Raw genomic sequence first — 22,661 nt, 5'->3', positions numbered from 1 at the left:
TCCTTCTTTCTGACAAAAAGCACTGGAGCACCCCAAGGTGAGGTACTGGGGCGGATGAAACCCTTATCTACCAAGTCCTGCAACTGCTCTTTTAACTCTTTTAACTCTGCTGGCGCCATCCTGTAGGGAGGAATAGAGATAGGTCTAGTATATGGCAACAATTCAATTTCAAACTCTATCTCCCTACCAGGTGGTAGTCCTGGAAGTTCGTCTGGAAAAACATCGAGAAACTCTCGGACCACTGGTACTGTAGCTGGTTCCCTCACCTGACTGTCTAGCTCTCTCACATGAGCTAGAAACCCCTGACAACCCCTCCTAAGCAAACGACGAGCCTGAAGGGCTGAAATCATACCTCTGGGTGTACCTCTCCTGTCTCCTCTGAAGACACACTCTGACCCATCCTGGTCTCTGAGACTCACTATCTTCTCTCTACAGTCCAAAGTAGCACTATATGCAGATAGCCAATCCATCCCTAGAATGACATCAAAATCTGTCAAGTCTAGAACCACAAGGTCAGCTGGAAGGCATCTACCCTCTATGAACACTGGACTGAAACGACAGACTGACACTGCCACTGATGGGTCACATCTAGGTCCACTGACCCAGAGAGGATACTCTAACTCAGAACTGATCAAACCCAATCTCTCTATAGCTCTCGAAGCAATAAAGGAACGAGAAGCACCGGGGTCCATCAAAGCATACACATCTGAACACCCAATGATGAGATTACCTAACACCACTGTGTTCGACGTGTTAGCCTCCTCCTGTGTCACAGTGAAAATCCGTGCTGGGGCTACCGGATTTCCACCTCGGGAACCTGCTGCTGAAGTAGAGGCTGCCCCTCTCCCTCTACCTCTGCCACTACTCTGAGGCATGACTGGAGCTACTGGCTGACCAACTGGCTGTACCACACTGCCTGAACTCATCTGCTGGGATGGTGCAAAAGTCATCTGCGGACAATCCCGAGCAATATGCCCTTCCTGTCCACATCGAAAACAAGCTGTAGATCCCAACCGACAAACTCCTCCATGTGGTTTTCCGCATCGTCTGCATACTGGAGCTGTGCCAGAGCTTGAGCCACTACCTATTCCCAGACCTGACTTAACTTTACTCCAGAACTTACTCTTTGTTCCTTTTGCTCTATCCCATCTCTTACTGCCTGAAGTGGGGGCTTTCAAACCCGAAGCCTGTGCCTTTGACTGTTTCTGAATATTGGCACTAGCTTCCATTTTCCTGGCTGCGTCCACTATCGTGTGGAAACTCTCCTTTTCTGCTGGAAGAATCAAGGAAGAATACCTGGGATGCAGTCTCATAGTATATCTCCTTGCTTTCTTTTGATCAGTATCATAGGCTTGACCCACATACTGAAGCAAATCCAGGAACTTATCTGTGAATTCATCAACACTCATCTCATCTGTCTGTCTCAACTGTTCAAATTCAATTACTTTCATCTCCCTGGAACTATCAGGAAAAGCCCACCCTGCAAACTCATTGGCGAACTCTCCCCAAGACATACTGGTCATCCTGGGTTCCACATAATTCTTGAACCATTCTCTGGCCTTTTTGCATTTAAGTGTAAACCCTGCCATCTCAATGGCTCTACTATCATCAGCTCCCAATTCACTGGTTATCATCCTAACGGATCTGAGGTATTCAAATGGATCATCTCCCGTGTTATACTTAGGAGCATCCAATTTCAAGTACTCCGTCATTTGTACCTTACCTCCAGAGGAGCTAGGTTGATGTCTGTCAACAACAGGGGCTACTGGTTCTGGTGGTGGTACTGGGTCATTTGGTTCTGGGTGTGCTGCACTTGGATGGGTAGGGGAAGATGGATACATAGGATATGGGGGATAGTAAGGAGGATAAGGCATATATGGCAGGTACGGGGGATATGGGACAAAACTAGAGTACTCCGACATACCTCCCATCGGATACTCTGGGTCCTGCGGAAAGGCTGGATAGCCAAAACTTGAGGCCTGAGCGCCTCCCTGTGACTCTCCCATACCTTCCTCAAATCTGCCTATACCCATGCTATCATCTCTCGACTGGTCAATCTCCATAGCCTCCCTCCTTTCACTACAAGATAAAAGCGGATCAGTAATGGAAATTAGTAACGGATAATATCGGTTTCTAAATAATAACGGATTAGTAACGGATATTAGTGTAGGAAACAAATTAGTAACGGATTACCAAATCCGTTACTAATTTGTTACTAATTTTTATAACGGATACTTATCCGTTACTAAATGGTTTTAATTTTCATTGTTTAGTAACGGATATCCAAATCCGTTACTGAAATGCAATTTGTTTACGTATTTTAGTAACGGATTTTAATATCCGTTACTAAATGATCAGTTAGTCACGGATTAGATCCGTTACTAAAGTAAAATTACGAATTTGACGATTTCCCTCTTTCTCCCTCCCGTTATTCACAAACGAGCTTTCATTAACAAAATCCCTAATTCCCTCTTTCTCCCTCCCGTTATTCACCTGAGCTTTCACTCCCCAAAATCCCTAATTCCCTCTTTCTTCCTCCCGTTATTCACCTGAGCTTTCACTCCCCAAAATCCCTAATTCCCTCTTTCTTCCTCCCGTTATTCACATTAGCTTTCTCTCCCCAAAATCCCTAATTCTCTCCCCATCAATCTCAGCTTCCCTCTTGGACTCATTGACATCGTTGCCCAAATTGATCGTCGTCGGTACATCGCCCAAATTTATCGTCGTCATCGGTACATCACAGCTTCTCCATCATCGTCGATACATCCCAGCTTCCCTCCTGAAGGCACTATTGTCGTCCCTCCCCTCCCGTCGATACATCACATCTACTGCTCCTTTATTCTTGCTCTTCTTCAAGATCTGCATTTTCCATTCTCCAGGTACTCTATTTTCATTCTTTAAGATTTACTTTTGTTATTTTAGATTTGTTATTTACTTTTGTTATTTTAGATTTGTTATTCTGCTCGTGTTTTATTTTTGTTATTCTACTTTGTTTTGGATTTGAGTGTAGTTGCTGTGCATTTGAGTGTGGGCCTTTAAGATTTAGATCTGCTGTGCAATTGAGTGTAGTTGCTGTGCATTTGAGTGTGGTCCTGTGCCTTCATTATTTCCCAGTGTTCATAAGCAGCTTTAGGCTTACTGTTTTACAGCATTCTTGCTGTTTCTAAAACTTCAACTGTCTAACTCACAATTCCTTTAGTTAGACAGCATTCCTTTACAGCATTCTTGCTATTTTACAGCATTCCTTCACAATTCCTTCACAATTCCTTTACAGCATTCTTGCTGTTTTACAACATTCCTTTAGATTGGATTCTTACATCAAGTCCATACTCCTTTAGTTTGTCATATTTCAAGTCTTAACTCACAATTCCTTCCATGTTTTAAACGTTCAAAAAGGTTTAACCCAGAATATTTCAAACAAAATCCAGCATGAGCTCACTTTTATATATGCCATAGGTTCATACAATCATGTGATGAAACCCCCTCGAATTAAGTCCTTTGGGATTTTGCAAATTGAAAACTTATTCTACTGTAATTTATATAATCATTAATGATATTACCTTGTTGTGAAACTGATCCACCAGTAGCTGCCAAGGCTGAGGCTGGTATTGTTCCTGTCCCAGTTGCAGCAATTATGGAAGGCTCTGCTTGCTGTAACAGCCACTAAATTGTTTCCCATAAGATTTGTGACCCAATTCGATGCATTCAATTGAAAGATTCTTGCTGCACAAAGAGCTGGCATCCTTACTCTCCTTCCTCTACCTTCAACCTTTGTGTGTCTGTCCTTGTTTGAGCTTCTCTTTGGTGCTAACTGCTTCTTTTGATCTTCCTCTACCTTCATCCTCCAACACTTTCATGTGTTTTCACTGTTTTTGGCAAGAATAGACTCAAGAGGGCAAATAAAATAAAAAATTTCTATCTTCCCTCCACTATATTTTTCACCTTTTCTCTCTCTCCCTTGCCTTTCCAAATTTGAAATTTCACACATGGGTACTACACTTCACTTCATAACTATAATTTTCACCTCAGCTGGGGTAGTCCACATGCTTTCTGGGCATGGGGTAGTCCACATGCTTTCTTTCCAAGTTTGAAAATAGACTGTATATCTTTTATGTTGACTAGTTTTTCCTTTTTAGATATAAGCATTATTGTGGTATTATTCAGCAGATTTAGGTGAGTCCCATCCCTTAACCACCCTTGACAACTTTTAATAATAGTATCACTCATAATATGCCAAACTTTTTTAGTAAAAAGTTGGATTCATCTTATCTGGTCCAATTGATTTATCTGGATGCATCAAAATTTACACAATCACCACTTGACTCATCAAATAACTCCTTTGAAATATTGAATCACAAGCTCTCTTATACCTTCCCTATTAGAAATTCAACTACCATTATTATCCTACAAAGCAACTTAGAGAATAAAATTATGAGTCATAAAATAACTGTGGCTTATAGTTTGTGGCTTAAATTAATACTTAAAATTAATACTTAAAATTAATTAAATTGAAATTAAATTAAATTAATTAATTTTAATACTTAAAATTAAATGAAATTAATTAATTTTAAAATTAAATTAATTAAAATTAAATTAAATTAATTAATTGTAATACTTAAAATTAAATTAAATTAATTAATTTTAAAATTAAATTAAAATTAAATTAAAATTAAATTAAATTAATTAATTTTAAAATTAAATAAAAATTAAATTAATTAATTTTAAAATTAAATTAAAATTAAATTAATTAATTTTAATACTTAAAATTGATTAAATTAAAATTAAATTAATACTTAAAATTTATACTTAAAATTAATTAAATTAATACTTAAAATTAATACTTAAAATTTATACTTAAAATTAATACTTAAAATTAAATTAATACTTAAAATTAATACTTAAAATTTATACTTAAAATTAATACTTCAAATTAAATTAAAATTAATTAAATTAAAATTAAATTAATACTTAAAATTAATTAAATTAAATTAATACTACTTTTGGAGATTAGATTGGAGATTATTTTTAGTATCATGCATGGTAGTCTGTGGCTTATTTTGCTTTCTTTTCTCTCCTTATGATTCCTGTGGACTTTCCTTTGACTTGGGGTTTAGTTGCTTTATTTACATAACCATTACTTTATTTATTAATATTTTTTTGTTGGAAGTGTTTTATTATTTATTGCTTTAGGAGTTAATCATACCTTGGGGCTTAGTTGCTCATAATAACCATATTACTCTTATTTAAACACAACTACATATCAATTTATTTTTTTTAGATGAGGACATCCTTCTGACCAACTCTTCATTTATTGTTATACATTCTAGGTATAATAGGTACAATATGCATTCTGATAGAGGTTGGATGTATGCAAGACTAAAAGATGGTCTACTAAATCCTTTATTCCTTGAAGGATTAAATGAATTCATATCAGCTGCCAAACAGTTTCCAGACTGTTTGAATGGAGAACTTATTAGGTGTCCATGTAATCGATTTAAGTGCCAAAATCGCAGTTTTGAAGATGAGAGTACAGTTAGGTTTCATCTGATGAAATATGGGTTTGTTAGGGACTATTATGTATGGTATTTGCATGGAGAAATGCAAACCTACAATGAGGTCCACGGGAGAAGTAATGATTCGACTTACAACACTTGCAATGTGGAATATCAACATACTGAGTTCTCTAATGCTTATGAACAACTAGTTGTAGATGCAGCAGGACCGAGTTTCTCCCCATCAATTAGTAATGAGCCTCCAAATCAATCTACTCAGAGATTGTATGACATGTTGGCTGCTGTTAATTAGGAATTGTGGCCAGGTTGTGAAAATCATTCACAACTGTCAGCTGTGGCAAGGATATTGAATATCAAATCTGAACATCATTTGTCCGAACGTTGTTTTGACAATATTTGCCAATTCATCAAAGAGATTTTACCTACTGATAATTTGTTTACTGATAATTTCTACTCTACAAAGAAATTGCTTGAAGGCTTGGGATTACCAATCCAGAAGATTCATACTTGCTTAAATGGTTGTATGATTTATTGGGGTGAGGATAATGAATTGCTCAGGTGCAAGGTGTGTGATCATCCGAGGTACAAACGATTGCAAGTTAGCCAAAGCTCTAGTAAAACCCAAGTTGCTTATAGTAAAATGTATTACATGCCAATCACACCTAGACTATAAAGGTTGTACGCATCTAATGCTACAGCTAAGGATATGACTTGGCATGCCAATCATGGGACTAATGATGATTTAATGCATCATCCAGCTGATTCGCATGCATGGAAAGCTTTTGATAATAATTGGCCTCATTTCAGTGCTGAGAAACGTAATGTCCGTCTTGGACTGTGTACCGATGGTTTTCAACCCTTTGGACAATCTGGTCAGCAATATTCATCATGGCCTGTCATATTGACACCGTACAATTTACCCCCATGGTTATGCATGAAAGGTGAGTATATGTTTCTCACTATACTTGTCCCAGGGCCTAGAAATCTAAAAGATAAGTTGGATGTGTATTTGCAACCCCTAGTAACTGAGTTGAAAGATTTATGGGAGAATGGAGTTGAAACATATGATGCATTCAATAAAGAAAATTTCAACTTGCGAGCTGCTTTAATGTGGACTATAAGTGATTTTCCTGCTTATGCAATGTTATCTGGATGGAGCACTGCAGGATGGACTGCTTGTCCTTATTGCATGGAAGATAGTGATGCATTCACATTGACAAGAGGAGGTAAGCAATCATGGTTTGATAATCATCGCAAATTTTTACCTCCTAGCCATTCTTTTAGAAGAAACAAAACAGCTTTTAGGAAGAATGTATCTGTTACTAAGAAAGCTAAACCACCTATTTCCGGTGGAGAAATACTGAAACAGATTAATGAATTGGGGTTTAAGAGGGTTATAGATGAGGATGCATTTGAAATAAATTCCCGTCTATCAAAGCAATGCGGTTGGCGAAAAAGAAGCATCTTGTGGGATTTACCGTATTGGAAAAGTAATTTGATTCGACACAATCTTGATGTAATGCACATTGAGAAAAATTTTTTTGAAAATATAATCAACACTGTAATGAGTGTTGAGGGAAAGACAAAGGATAATGCCAAGTCAAGGGCAGACCTAAATGTGATCTGTGATCGGCCAGAGTTGGAAATGGATCAAGTCACTGGGAGATATCCCAAAGCTTGTTATACTCTAGATAAGCAAAGTAAGCAAGTATTATGTGATTGGTTGAAAAATCTCAAGTTTCCCGATGGATATGTTTCCAATATGGGACGATGTATTGATATGAAGAAACTGAAGATGTTTGGTATGAAGAGTCATGATTGTCATGTCTTCATGCAGCAGATTATGCCAATTGCATTTCGTGAGTTGCTTCCGTCAAATGTGTGGCAGCCCTTAACAGAGTTGAGTAATTTTTTTAAGGAGTTAACATCTACCACTATAAGTGAGAGTGATATATTGCGGTTGCATGGTGAAATTCCTTTAATCATATACTAGCTTGAGCGTGTTTTCCCTCCAAGCTTCTTTGATTGTATGGAACACCTCCCTGTCCATCTAGCATATGAAGCATGGCTGGCAGGTCCAGTGCAATATTGATGGATGTATCCTTTTGAACGGTAAGTTCTTTTAACTTCACTTTAATTAAGTTATTTAATAATGTTTACTAATGTTAGTCATATATTTTATACATATCTGCGACGGCTTAAGAATAATGTCAGAAATAAAGCTAGAGTCGAGGGATCAATATGTAATGCGTACCTAGTAGAAGAAGCAACTTCATTTTGTGCACATTACTTTGAATCGTATGTCCAAACTAGACATCGAAAAGTGCCAAGGAATTTTGATATTTCAGAAAGTACTGAAAATTATGAAGGCAATCTATCAATCTTCATGCAGTCCGGTCGACCAATAGGAAAAGGGACAACCAGATATCTTATGGATGATGAGTATAAAGCAGCACAAGTGTACATATTATTAAATTGTCCAGAAGTGAAACCCTATATTGAGTAAGTTATCGTAAATAAGTAATTTATATATTATGTTCTTAAATTACTTTTTCTAATGGAGTTGAGGTTTTTCCAGCATTTACATTGATCAATTGCGCTCAAATGATCCGTTGGTCAATGATTCTCAGATTGACATCAAATTGGAGAGTGAATTCTCTATATGGTTCAACAATTTTGCTCTTGATTCGTGCAATAACATATCCAATAAGTTTATCATATCGCTTGCAATGGGTCCATTACGAAGTGTGACATCATACAATGGATATATGGTGAATGGATATAAGTTTCAATCGAAGTCATACTGTGCAAGTAGAGCAACAATGAACAGTGGGGTGTGTATTAAGGGGTCAAATTACAGCAGCGAAGAAAGCGATTACTATGGACAATTGCTTGAAGTTATACGTCTGGAGTATCCAGGTCTTCCAATCAAGCGAGTTGTACTTTTCAAATGCAATTGGTTTGACCCCACTCCAAATGTAGGCACAAAGATCCATAGTAAATATAAACTTGTCGATGTGAATCATAAACGATCTTTTAATAGATATGAGCCTTTTGTGTTGGGAGTACAAGCAATACAAGTGATATATACTCCGTATCCTAGCCTAAAGCGAGATAAAATTGAATGGTGGGCTGCTATAAAAGTCAAAGCACGTTCTGTAATTCAACTTCCAACACAAGAAAATACACAACCTGCTGATGAACCATTTCAACAAGAGGAAATGGAACACACTGCCATAATTAGAGAAATTGATGATTCAACACAACAATTAAATGATCCAACTGGGGATGTTATTGAAATTGATGATGGTGAAGAAAATGATGAAGATGAAACTATAATAGCAACAGAAACAGATGATGATGATGATGATGACTTAGATGTAGATAGTGAATAGAAGGTATAACATAATTGATATCTATTTTTACTTTTAGTTATTAAATATGTTAACTACATCTTGATTTTTATAATGTAAATTTGTACAGGATGAGAGGATGAGGATGCGGATCTTCATCACGGGGTCGAGGAGACCATGGCAGGGGTAGTGTCCACACAACTGAATCAGAAAATGTCAATCAAGATTTGGTACAACACACTGCTTTGATTCCTAGACCAGACCAGGGTGAGAGATCCACACCGGGTGCTGCATCATCCACTCCTGCTTCAGTGCACACATCTGCTACTGCCTCAGCACCCATAGGTTTGCCACCTATTGCATCTACGGCTACATCTGCATCTGCTTCTGGTAGTTGTGGACCTACAGGGCTCAGACCACATATTCACTTAGTAAACTCAGTGTGAGTAAAATTTATAAGTATTTTTAACTATGCATTTAATTTTTTTGCTTATTTCAAAATAATTTTTTTGTCAATTATTCTTTTACAGTATGCAGCCTTCTGATCCGATTGCTAGGCGGATTACCTTGATCTTCAAGGAAAAGTTAGTAGCAGATGGCTTTTGTTGGAAGAATGTACCAGAAGAGGTTAAAGAATTCTATTGGCAAGAATTTAAGGTAATACAAATTATATTGTACATGTGATTATTTTTACTGTGCATTATTTGTAGCTAAATGTGAGTTATTACAGAAACACTTCTTATGGGAGGAGGCAATAGAACAACTTATGAAGATAGCTTGGAGGAAGAAAGCTGCCGAGCGATATCGTAGCCTTATGTGTAGCGTAAGGAATGGGAAGGAGAAGAGACTATCACTGACAGAAGGAGTAATGGATGCATGGCAATCCGCTTGGGGAGCAACTGAGTATAAAGAGAAATGCAAAAAATTCTCAAACAACAGAAAGAGTGAAACAGGTGGGCAAGGCGCTGGCCCATCAAGATATTGTGGAGGATCCATATCTCAGTATAGGCATCAACAACAGATGGTACGTAATATTCATTCTCACTTAAATTTTTTCAAATACTTTAAATTTATCCAATTTATTGTGAATTTATATTGAAGCATGTTATTACTATTTATATTTTACTTGCAGCGCGAAAGACTAGGCAGAGATCCTCTACCTCATGAGTTATTTGAGGCTACGCATAAGAAGAAGGGTTCCTCAGAGTTTGTTGATGCACGCTCAAAGTCCATTCATGTGAGAAATTAAAATAATTTATAGTAAATTATTTGATTTGTAGTTTATACTGTTATATCACATGGTATTTTTTTTGAAGGATCGCTTTCTGACTTTGAAAGAGCAAGCATCACAGACAGATAATGACAGTAGTCAAGCATCCCGCATTGATGAGACTCAGTTATACTTTGAGGCAGTAGGTGGAGAGAAAAAAAGAAGGGTGTATGGTCTTGGATCACAGGCTTCAGTTTTCTTCCCAAACAAGACTTCTGCTAATACATCCTTCACATCAGCTAAGCAAAATCAGGATCTTCAAGATGAAATGGCTGATCTCAGACGCAAGCTACAGGAGCGTGAGGATAATGAACAAGCATTGATTGAGCAAAATGTGCGGATTACCTCTGAGCTCTCACAGGTGAAGGATTTACTTATGCAGCTTGTGAGTGAAAGACAAGGCAACCAGCCTTCAGCTCCCGGTGAGGGAACTTCTGCACAGCCTGCACAGCCTCCTGATCAAGCAGATGAAACTAATGATGAGGACGAGGACGAGAACGAGAACACTACACATTTATAGTTTCTTTTTTCATTACACATATGTACTAGGATAATCAAGAATTTGTTAATTTTTTTAGTTTAAAATTGAACAGCTGGATGTTTGGATATATGTTTGATTTGATTTACATAATATATGATATTGGATTTGAGTTCATTCATGACATTTGGTTTTTACATTTTGTTATTGAGATGAGTTGTAATATGTGAGTGTATTTACAGGTTAGTTGTAATATGTGAGTGTATTTACAGGTTTGTCTGATTAGATTATATAATTTATAATATTTTTTTATAATTTTATAAATAGTAACGGATTAGTAACGGATTAAGTTGTTACTGATCCGTTAAAAATAGTAACGGATTAGTAACGGAAAAATCTGTTATTAGGTTTTCATAATTAGTAACGGAAAAATCCGTTACTAAATCAACTAAACGAAAACTAAATTTAGTAACGGATTTTTCCGTTACAAATCCGTTACAAAATAGTTTTAGTAACGGACTAGAAAATTCGTTACTAATGCATTAGCAACGAGGTTAACTGTAACGGAAAATTTCCGTTACAAATCCGTTACAAAATAGTTTTAGTAACGGATTTTTAATAATTAGTAACGGAAATTTCCGTTACTAATCCGGTAAATTTTTGTAGTGTTTCTTCTGATCTTCCTCCCCTAGCTGTACCTCTTCTGCTTTCGTCTACAGACCTTCTAGGGTCTATTGACGTACCTTCCCTGCTAGATCTCTGAGACCTTGCCCTGGGCAATGCAGGAGGACGAACAGCTGGTCTCTCACTCTCTGGTGGGACTACAGTCAATCGAGCTGATCGACGAGTTCCTCTCATCTTTACTCTGGAAACACAACATATAACATAACACTTTAGCACATAAACATCACATATCAATAATACACATGCAAAACTCATGGCATATCATAGCATATAGGACTCAATACCCTATCCTAGTGGACATGATTTCCTATTGTGCTTGACCACTTCTAACCTGTATGAGCCCAACACTGTCTCTATAGGTCCGATCATGTGAACCTAGGGCTCTGATACCAATCTGTAACGACCCCAAAATGGACCGTCACCGGCGCTAGGATTCAGGTCGGCTTAAGGCCGCCAGAACCCGTAGCAAGCCTGCTATACTCTCTGTGTACCTGTAAAACTCATACATGATCATACATTTTCTGTGAAAATAAAAACTCTTTTCTGAACCAAGGCTTAACCTGTGCATGCACTATCTCTGTACTCTGTACTCTGTACTCATGTACTCTGTATTCTGTACCCTTGACTAGAGCTTGCTCTAGATGGGTTAACTCATACCTGTTAAGTCTGGTTTTTCACATACAGTAAAACCCATATACATATATAGATCATGTACAAAACATACATCACTGAGTCAAGCACAGTTCTAACTTTATACACAACTATTACATCTCTTTAATATTACATGTCCACTCTAAGCTATTACAAATCTCTTTACTCTTCCTGTACTCTGCTGGACTGTCCCTGTACACTGTACACTGAACCTGCAAAACTGGGGTTAAGGGAGTGGGATGAGCTCTATAGCCCAGTGAGTAGAACAGTAAAACATTTCAGTAAAATATGATCTCATGGAATGCACCATAGCACAAACAAGCCACATCAAGAGTAAACCTGTCACCACATAGTCCCAGTAACTCTGTGCCAGGGCGTAGAATCGAGCACCTGGTCTTCCTATCATATATGTATATGTGTATATAACACCTCTGTACTTACCATTGCCAGGGCGTAGTCAAAGGCACCTGGACTTGCTATACCTGCCAGGGCGTAGTCAAAGGCTCCTGGGCTTCTCTATACCTGCCAGGGCGTAGTCAAAGGCTCCTGGACTTCCTGTCTGAGACTATTGGATCATTCAGCATTTACTCACATCACCAAATAACGATGCAATGCAACATATTCGTGGGATACTAATGCAATCAACCTATGGCATAATCATGATGCATGAGATATGCGAAAACATTCCATTGTGCAAGTAAAAGAGTTAAGTTTAGTTCCACTCACCTCTGGCTAACTGGACTGGCTCTGCAGGCTTTGGAGCAAAACTCACTGCTGCTCTCTCTGGTTCCTCTGGTCTGTACCTATACAGATAGACTGAAATGAGGGACCAAACTAGCTTATGACCAACTCTATTAAACTCCCCAAGAATCCCCTTACACTCACTCTAACATCCATGCAAAGCATGCAAAAGAAAGCTGGACAGAACACTTTTGGCGGCAGGTTCGGCGGCCGAAAGTCCTCTCCAGAGACGAAACTCAAGCACCTTCGGCGGCCGAACTTCCACTTTCGGCAGCCGAACCCTTTCGGGGGCAAGTTTCGGAGGCCAAAAGGCACTCCAAAGACGAAAGTCTCTAACCTTCGGCAGCACCTTCGGCAGCCGAACTTCCCTCCAAAGCCGAAAGTCTAAAAGCTCGGGGGCAAGCTTAGGCAGCCGAAGCCACCTCCTCACACCTCCTCAGGGGTTCGGCGGCCGAATGTACCTTTGGCTGCCGAACCTGAGTTCATCAGCAGGGCAGAAACTTGCCCTGCCTCTCGCCAAATGCACCAAACTCCCCTCCAACTTCACACCACACTTCCTCAACTTGCATACACTCATATATATGCTCAAAGGGGTCAAACACTACCTTAAAGCCCCAAAAACACAACACAAACAACACAGAAACAAGCTCTATGCACAAAATCATCAAAACCTCACACAAAACCCTTTTCATGCATCTCTCTCTATAAACCCCATAAAACCTTCAGAAAACATAAAAACAAGCTCAGGATCTTCACTTACCTTGTGAAACCAAGTAGATGAATGATCCTCACATGGAGTTTTGAAGCAACTCTCCTTCAAACTCTCCAAACTTCACAACTTTGAGTTTTTAGCTTAAAACCTTCAAAAGATTATAAAAACTACTCAAATCTTTGCATGATTTAATGAAAACATGAAGAAATACTCACAAAGGGCAGGATCTCACCTCAGAAGACAAAAGAAACGGTGTTCTTACCGCTTCAACCGACTGAGGGCCATTTATAGGTGGCTGGCCAGACCACCTTCGGCGGCCTATCATGAAACTGAAAGCCATGCATGTTCGGCGGCCGAACCTCAACTTCGGCGGCCGAACCTGACTTTTCTGCCTTGGTTCATTTCACTCAAAAACTCATTTCCTTATGGTTAAAACGTCATGAACATAGCAAAACATTTAAGAAAAACATACATCTAACCCTTCTAGAGACCTCCGATATCAGAAACTCCATCGGAAAGTAGACTTCCGATGCCGGACTCGAGCCGGGTATTACAACGGGAGTCCATGCTCCAGCAATATCCTCATCTCTTTTGAAGTAAGTGTTATGTGTTTTATGTTAATGTGTATGTTACATGCTATGTATGTTTATGTTTTATGCCATGCCAGGTTTGTTGGTGAACATTCGGGGACGAATGTTCTTAAGGGGGGAAGAATGTAATACCCGGCTAGACTCCGGTATCAGAATCCCTACCGTCCGATGGGATCTCGGATGTCGGAAACCTCTAGAAGGGTAAAGTCATGTTTTCATAAAATGTTTTAATGTATTTTATGGTTTTACTCAAGTAAGAATGAGTTTTTTTGCATGAAAATAATCTTGGAGGAAAACCCAGGTTCGGCCGCCGAACCTTATGTTCGGCCGCCGAATATGGCATGCATGCGAGGGCACATTCGGCTCCCGAATGTGGTCTGGCCAGCCACCTATAAAGGGATCCCTTAGCCGAAATGGGCGAGCTTTTCTCCCCATTTTCAGCCAAGGTGAGCTCTCCGCCGTCCCTCACCGATCTTGAGTTTCTTCCTTCAAATCTTTAACGATTTTCACAAGTTTTCACTTTGTTTTGAAGATTTTGAGCAAGTTTTGAAGCTTGGAAGACACATGAGCTCTTTTCCTTTGGTTTCCAAGTTTAGGTCGTTTTCCTCTCGATCTCCAAGAGGTAAGGGCCGATCTTGAGCTTACTGTATGTTTTAAATAAGTTTTAAGTTGATCTATGGGGTAGAAATACATGTTTAGGTTTTGTTGGTTTTATGGGTTATGTTAAGTTTTTGAGCAATGTATGATATTTGTGGTTGCTTGATGTGTTGTAGTTGGGGTTTAAGATAGTTTGAAGCCCCTAGGAGCTTGTTTGTTTGAGTATGCATGTTGTAGATCAGGTTTATGCATGTTTGAAAAGTTTGGGAGGCGTTTGTGCATGTTGGAGTTGAGTTTCTGCCACTTTGGAGAAACTCAGGTTCGGCCGCTGAATGGACTTTCGGTCGCCGAACCCACTTATGGAGGCAGCCTTCGGCTGCCGAAGCCTGCCCCCAAAAGAGGACTTTCATCTCTGGAGGGAAGTTTCGGCCGCCGAAAGTGCCGCCGAACATGCATGAGTTTCGTCTCTGTCTGGGAGTTTCGGCCGCCGAAGGTGCCGCCGAACCTGCCTGACTTTCGGCTGTGGAGGGACTTTCGGCCGCCGAACCTGCCGCCGAAAGTGCCCTGTCCAGCCATTTCTTGCATGTTTTCTATGATTGTTTTGAGGTGTTTTAGGGGGTTTTTGGGGGATGTTTTAGGGTTATGTTTATGTATGTTTGGTCCCTCATCTGAATCCACCTGTGTAGGTTCAGACCCGAGGAACCGAGGAGGTCAGCAGTGCTAGCTGCTTCAGAGTCCTTAGAGCGTCAGCCAGAGGTGAGTGGAACAGAACTATGCTTTAAAATTTAATAAAATGTTTAGCATGATCCATGCATCACAAATGCTATGTTTACGTAGGTTGTATTGCATTAGTAATCACGAATATGATGCATTGCATTTTTATTGTTGATGTGGATGGATGTTGGATGACCCACTAGCTCTCAGTATGTAACATATGAAGTCCAAGGCTGCCCATGCCACGCGTCCTGGCACCATGTCATGAAGTCCCGGGCTGCCCATGTCACGCGTTCGGGCAATTGCATTATTGTTTATGGAAATGAGAGTTATTGGCGACAAGTCCGTCCTTGATGTGAAATGTCTGTGCTATGATGCATTCCATGAAAGCATGAATAATTAAAATGTTTTATGGTTCTGCTCACTGGGCTTTTTAGCTCACCCCGTTCCCTTCACCCCCAGGTTTGCAGGTACAGGATAGAGCAAGAGGTCGGATAGAGTAAAGTTTTGGTTATGTAATAGCTAGTAGTGGACATGATGGATGTTGTAATGTAATGTTGAGTTATGTAATGTAATGACGGTATTGAGGTTTAGAAGTGTGCTTGACCCTAGCTGTGTAATCCCTTTATAAATGCATGATCTTTTATTAATGTTTATGTTTTACCAAACTTAATGCATGATTATGGCACCCCATTGGAGCATTGATGAGGACTCCATGGTGGGGTTAATGTTAATGTCTATGTTAATGCATGCACAGATTGAGTTTTGTTCATGAATGAAAAGAAAAGTTTTAATTTTTATGTATGTTGTTGATCATGTATGGGATTAAACAGGTTCTCAGGATGTATGTTAGGCTTGCTACGGGTCCCGGCGGCCTTAAGCCGATCTGGATCCTAGCGCCGGTAGCGGTTCGATTTTCGGGCTGTAACAGATTGGTATCAGAGCCCTAGGTTCACATGGTCGGACCTATAGTGTGTCGGGCTCATAGATGTTATAAAAGGTCAAGCACAATAGGAAAGATCATGTCCACTAGGATAGGATGAGTAGTCCTGTCTTTTGATGATGATGTGAAATGCCATGATTATATGCATGAGTATTAATTATATGTTATGTATGCTATTTATGTGATGCAGGTTCATGTGTTCTCACATGAACCATATGATGCTAATATTTATGTGATGTGTACTATTTTTCAGAAAACAGGATGAGGGGAACTCGTCGATCTGCGCGATTGACTGGAGTACCACCTGAGGATGAGGGCATGAGTGCCCGTCCCCCTGCATTGCCAAGGGCAATGTCTAGCAGGTCTAGCAGGGAAAGAGCAGTAAGAGACCCAAGAAGGTCATTGGATATGAGCAGAAGTAGATCAGTGAGGGGAACAGTCCAAGGTGGGATGTCAGAGGATATGGAGGATCAGATAGATGTGGACCAGAGGAGGTATGGCAGTCTCGGAGTAAGTATGTCAGAAGAGGGAATGGGAGAGTCCCAAGGAGGCACTCAGGCCTCGGAATTTGTTCAGCCACCTTACTACCCACCCTTTTCTCAAAACCCCGGGTATTCGATGGGAGGTACATCGGATTACCCCAGCTATAACCCTTATCACTCTCAGATGCCATACCCACCTTACTACCCACCATACTCACAGTACCCTATGTATCCACCCCCTCCCTACCATCCAAATCCAGCAAACCCTACCTCGGGGAATGCTGTATCTCCTCCACCCCCAGCAGAACCCACAGTTCCAGAAACCCACATACCTAAACCTAGCTCATCTGGAGGGAGCAAGGTGAAGATGACCGACTATATGAAGCTTGGTGCTCCTCCGTATGACAAAGGGGATGACCCGTTTGAGTACCTTGGAAGGGTCAAAATGATTACAGATGAGATAGGAGCGGACGATAGCAGAGCCATTCAAATGGCTGGGTTCACACTCATCAAATGCTCTAGCTGGGTAAACATAACATACATCAAGCTGGAATCACATCCAATGAACCAAAACCTAACCTGTGCATGCTTCCAAACCATAAACATAAGACCTCCACTAAGGTCCTCAACAAAAACTCTAGCGTGGTAAATATCACATGCCACAAGTTTGGTTCACACACAACTTAACATTTAAGACATTTCATACATCATGTACTAAAAAGGGACTAACCAAGCCTTAGGGCCAAGCACGACACTAAACCATAAAACATAACTCTACTTTATGTTACATTACATCACATTACATTATATCAGTTTACATTACATGTCCACACTAAAACACTAATCTATTACATAAACATAACTTTAACCCTTGAGACTTCTCAATCTTTCTCAAACCTGCAAACCTGGGGGTTAAGGGAAAGGGGTGAGCTAAAAAGCCCAGTGAGCAGAACATGAAAAACAATAGTAAATCATATGCTATCATAGAATGCATCACAGCACAAACAATTCACATCACGAATGAACATGACCACCAAAACTCCCTCTGTCTGTAACATATCATAGTGCCCGGCCCTTCGGGCGCCTCAGGACTTCATTATGCCCGGCCCTTCGGGCTCCTCAGGACTTCATTATGCCCGACCCTCGGTGGGACTCCTCAGGACTTCATTAAACTTATCATATCTAGGGCTATTGGGGTCGCCTTGGTCCATCCACATCAACAACAAATTATGCAATGCAGCATATTCGTGATTTCTAATGCAAGCAACCTACTACATATACATGGTATTCATGATGCGTGAAACATGCTTAAAACATTTGAGTTAGTTCTACTCACCTCTGGCAGACACTAGACTGACTCTGCAACAGCTAACACTGCTAGCCTCCTCGATCCCTCGGGTCCGATCCTACACAGGTGGACTCGAATGAGGTGCCAAACACACTCTAAATAACTCATAAACAACTCCCCAAACAACCTCAAAACATGCATAGAAAACAACCATGAAAGGGCTGGACAGGACACTTTCGGCGGCACCTTCGGAGGCCGAATGTCCCTTCCAGAGCCGAAAGCCATGCAGGTTCGTGGGCACTTTCGGCGGCCGAAAGTTCTTCCAGAGCCGAAAGTCTGGCACCTTCGGCGGCAGGTTCGGTGGCCGGAGCCTGTCACAGATCCGAAAGTTCTGGTCTTCGGGGGCACGTTAGGCGGCCAGAGCTGCCTTCCATACAGGTTTCGGCGGCCGAACATACCTTCGGCGGCCGAACCTGGTCCCCTCTGAACAGCAGGTCCGAATCTGTCATAAGCAAAACCAACCTCCAAACCACCCAAAACCTCACATGCTCTCACCCAAACATGCAAACACACTCCCACATGCATATAGGGGCATAAACTAACTTAAACCCCCAACATAACATCATATAAACATACATTGAGCATAAAACCCACATAAACCCTAACATGCATATCTACCCATACTCAAGCATTAAAACTTCCTTAAACTTACTTAAAACTTTATGAAACATAAAGGAAAGCAAGGATCTACACTTACCTCTTGAAGATCGAGGGTTGGTACGATCCCTAGCCTGGAGATGGGAGGAAACAAACTCCTTGGGTCTCCAAGCTCCCAAAACTTGATCAAAGCTTAAAACTCTTCAAAACAACCATAAAACTTATAAAAACCTTGAGAGATTGAAGGAAAGACATGAAAACAACCAAAGGAGGACATGAACACACATGAGCTCGAGAATGGGGAGAAAACTCGCCCATTTTCAATCTGAGGGCCTTTTATAGGTGGCCGGCTAAACCTCCTTCGGCGGCCAAAGCTGCTGCCAAAACTTCACCACGTTCGGCGGCCGAACTTGGGGTTCGGCGGCCGAAAGGAAGCCACCTCTGGAAGCCTAACTTGCCTCCTAAACTATCCCATGTTCGGCGGCCGAACCTGGTTTCTGCCCTCTAAGCCTTCGGAGGCCTAAAGCACTCCCGAAACAGCCTCATGTTCGGCGGCCGAACTTGAGATTCGGCGGCCGAACCTGGGTCCTTCCTCATTGGCCTATTCTTTTCAAAACTCAATTCCTTTTTCATTTAAAACCATAAAATCACATGAAAACATTTTAGAAACACATTTTACCCTTCTAGAAGACTCTGGCATCTTCAGAATTCCAGATTCCAATGGGAATTTCGCCGGAAGGTAGGGATTCCGATGCCGGAATCTAGCCGGATATTACAAAAAGAACATATAAATAAATCATGCTTTCATGGAATGCATCACAACACATACAATTCACATCACGGATGGACTTGTCACCAATAACCCTCTACATATCTAATGTGCCCAGCCCTCGACGGAGCTCCGCAGGACTTCCTCTTAATCATTATACAATGCCAAGACGGGTGGACATGGGCAGCCCTGGACTTCATTAATCATCATATCATACATAAAAATGCCAGGACGCGTGGACATGGACAGCCTTGGACTTTCATTAATCATCATATCATATTGAGGGCTAATGGATCATCCAACATCCATCCACATCAACAATATAGAATGCAATGCAGCATATTCGTGAGATTCTAATGCAACAACCTAAAATATATCATGGCATTCATGATGCATGAACATGCTCAAAACTTTATTATTTTAAAACATAGTTCAGTTCTACTCACCTCCGGCTGACTCTGAACAGGCTTTGAAGCAGCTATCTCACTGCTGGGGTCCTCGGTTCCTCGAGTCCGAACCTACACAGGTAGACTCAAATGAAGGACCAAACATACACTAAAATGACTCTAAACAACTCCCCAAAAAACCCCCTAAAACATCATAAAATAAGCATAGAAATCATGCAATGGAAGGCTGAACAGGGCACTTTCGGCGGCAGGTTCGGCGGCCGAAAGTCCCTCAAGAGCCGAAACTCAGCCACTTTCGGCGGCACCTTCGGCGGCCAAAAGTCCTTCCAGAGACGAAACTCATGCATGATCGGCGGCACCTTCGGCGGCTGAAACTCCCCTCCAGAGCCGAAAGTTCAACTTTCGGGGGCAGGGTTCGGCAGCCAAAAGCTTGCCTCCACAGGCAGGTTCGGCGTTTCGGCCGCCGAACCTGAGTTCTTCCAAAATGGCAGAACTCGGGCCTCATGCACATTTTTGCCTTCCAAAACCCTCAAACCATGCATTTAGCTATTCTACAACATGCATAAACACATTTTCCAGTATATAGGGGCTTACAACTAACCTATACCCCAACAACACATCATAGCAACACATTATAACATACATTATCCATAAACTCAACAATGACCCTAACCTTTTACAACTACCCTAACCATGCATAAAACCCCTTCAAACTTCTCAAAACTTACTCAAAACATGAAAAGAGGTGAGGATCTACTCTTACCTCTTGAAGATCGAGAGGAGAGGCGATCCAACTCGAAGATGGGAGAGATCGAGCTCCTGGAGTCTCTGAGTTTCCAACTTCACTCTTTTTGCTCAAATATCTTCAAACCAAGATAAAACTTATTAAAAAAATCATGAGAGACTTGAAGGAAGAAGACAAGATCGACAAGGGAGGGCGGAGACTCACCTTGGCCGGAAATGGGGAGAAAAACTCGTCCATTTCGGACAGGGGACCCCTTTATAGGTGGCTGGCTAGACCACTTTCGGGGGCCTAATGTGCCTCCGCATGCATGCCATGTTCGGCGGCCGAACATGAGGTTCGGCGGCCGAACCTGGGCTCTTCCTTCATTCTCTTTCTTTTCTTTTCTTTAAAACTTTAACTCAAAATTAGTCATCAAAAACATGAAAAACACTTGTAAAAACATATTTTACCCTACTAGATAGTTCCGACATCCGAGATTCCATCGGACGGTAGGAATTCCGATACCGGAGTCTAGCCGGGTATTACAGTAATAGTAGTTATGGAGTACTTCTCTAGGTGGCCTGAGGTAAAAGCCGTACCCACAATCACAGCCCGCAAGGTGATAGACTTCGTCTGGGGCAACATCATATGCAGATTTGGGATACTGAGGACACTTATATCAGACAATGGCAAACAGCTTGACTGCAAGTCTTTCAAGGATTTCATAAGGATTATGGGCATATGGCATAAGTTCTCCTTGGTTGCTCACCCCCAAACAAATGGACAGATAGAAGTGACGAATCGAGCTATCCTTCAGGGACTGAAGAAGCGGCTGGATGGAGCAAAGAAGAATTGGACAACCGAGCTTAATAGCATCCTATGAGCATTCCGGACTATCCCTCGAACACCAACAAAGGAGACACCGTTCGCATTGGCATTCGAAACCCAGGTGGTAGTCTCCATAGAGCTGCAGATCTCCTCTCACCGGGTCCAGTTCAACAATGAGGATACTAATGAGGAGAAGTTGAGAAGCAACTTGGACACCCTGGAGGAAATCAGAGAAGAGACTAAAATACGCACTACTGCTTATTAGCAGAAGGCAGCTCAATACTACAGCTAGAAGGTCCGGGAGAGGAGCTTGAAAGCTAGAGACTTGGCTTTGAGGAGATTGGAAGCAACCAGAAAAGAGCAGATGTGGGCAAGCCAGCACCAACCTGGGTAGGTCCCTTTAGGATAACCAAAGTCATCAAGCCTGGGGTATACTGGATCGAAGACCTACAAGGGAACCTGGAGCCTCACACTTGGAATATTCAACACCTGAAGGGGTATTTTCTTTAAGGGACATGCAATGTAAAAACCTATACTTTAAAATATAAATGAGAAATGCTGCCTCTATTTTCCCTATCTTGAATATCCTTGAAGCAGGTATAGAAGCCCTCAGTGAGGTAGGTAACCGGTCTTGGAAAATGACCGCTAGCACCACAAAACCGGTTGAGAGGAAGAAGCCCTCAGTGAGGTAGGTGATCAGTCTCGAAAAAGGACCGCCGACACCACAAAATAGATTGAGAGGAGGAAGTCTTTAGTGAGGTAGCTGATCGGTCTTAGAAAATGACCGCCGGCACCATAAAACAGGCTGAGAGGAAGAAGCCCTCAGTGAGGTAGGTGACTGGTTTCAGAAAATGACCACCGGCACCATAAAACCAGCTGAGAAGAAGAAGCCCTCAATGAGATAGGTGACTGGTCTCAGAAAATGAATGCCAACACCGCAAAATCATCTGAGAGGAAGAAGCTCTTAGTGGGGTAGGTGACTGGTCTCAGAAAATAACCGCTGGCACCACAAAATTAGCTAAGAGAAAGAAGCCCTCGGTGAGATAGGTGACTGGTCTTGGAAGATGACCGCCGGCACCACAAAATCGGCTGAGAGGAAGAAGATCGACGTAGAAAGAATAAGTAATGGCCTTGAGCCCAAGCAAACTGCCGACCTAAAACATAGCCGACATAAGGCTCAGCGAGTGAATGAAAATTTGAGCTCGACCTCATAAAAGAGCTCGAAGCACCAATGCATGGGAAACAAAAATCCAAATAATT

The 22,661-nt window shown here is 41.1% G+C and overlaps 2 protein-coding genes across 2 annotated transcripts; both read left to right on the top strand.

Annotated features, from left to right (window-relative positions):
- The first annotated feature begins 2,624 nt into the window (after positions 1-2,624).
- LOC122722538 lies at positions 2,625-6,112 on the top strand. The gene is made up of 2 exons (XM_043953624.1): positions 2,625-2,879; positions 5,328-6,112. The coding sequence occupies exon 2, from the start codon at positions 5,344-5,346 to the stop codon at positions 5,803-5,805; it is 462 nt and encodes a 153-aa protein (XP_043809559.1). The 5' UTR covers positions 2,625-2,879; positions 5,328-5,343; the 3' UTR covers positions 5,806-6,112.
- Positions 6,113-9,011: 2,899 nt separating this feature from the next.
- LOC122722468 lies at positions 9,012-10,656 on the top strand. The gene is made up of 6 exons (XM_043953172.1): positions 9,012-9,052; positions 9,123-9,308; positions 9,397-9,523; positions 9,597-9,890; positions 9,999-10,103; positions 10,183-10,656. Exons 1-6 carry the CDS (start codon positions 9,012-9,014, stop codon positions 10,654-10,656), a joined length of 1,227 nt encoding a protein of 408 aa, XP_043809107.1.
- Positions 10,657-22,661: the final 12,005 nt, after the last annotated feature.

The sequence above is a fragment of the Manihot esculenta genome, chromosome 18, assembly GCF_001659605.2.
Source record: "Manihot esculenta cultivar AM560-2 chromosome 18, M.esculenta_v8, whole genome shotgun sequence".
Taxonomy (NCBI): Eukaryota; Viridiplantae; Streptophyta; class Magnoliopsida; order Malpighiales; family Euphorbiaceae; genus Manihot; species Manihot esculenta.
The sequence above is the reverse complement of the archived record's forward strand: the minus strand, read 5'-3'. Positions and strand labels throughout refer to the sequence as shown.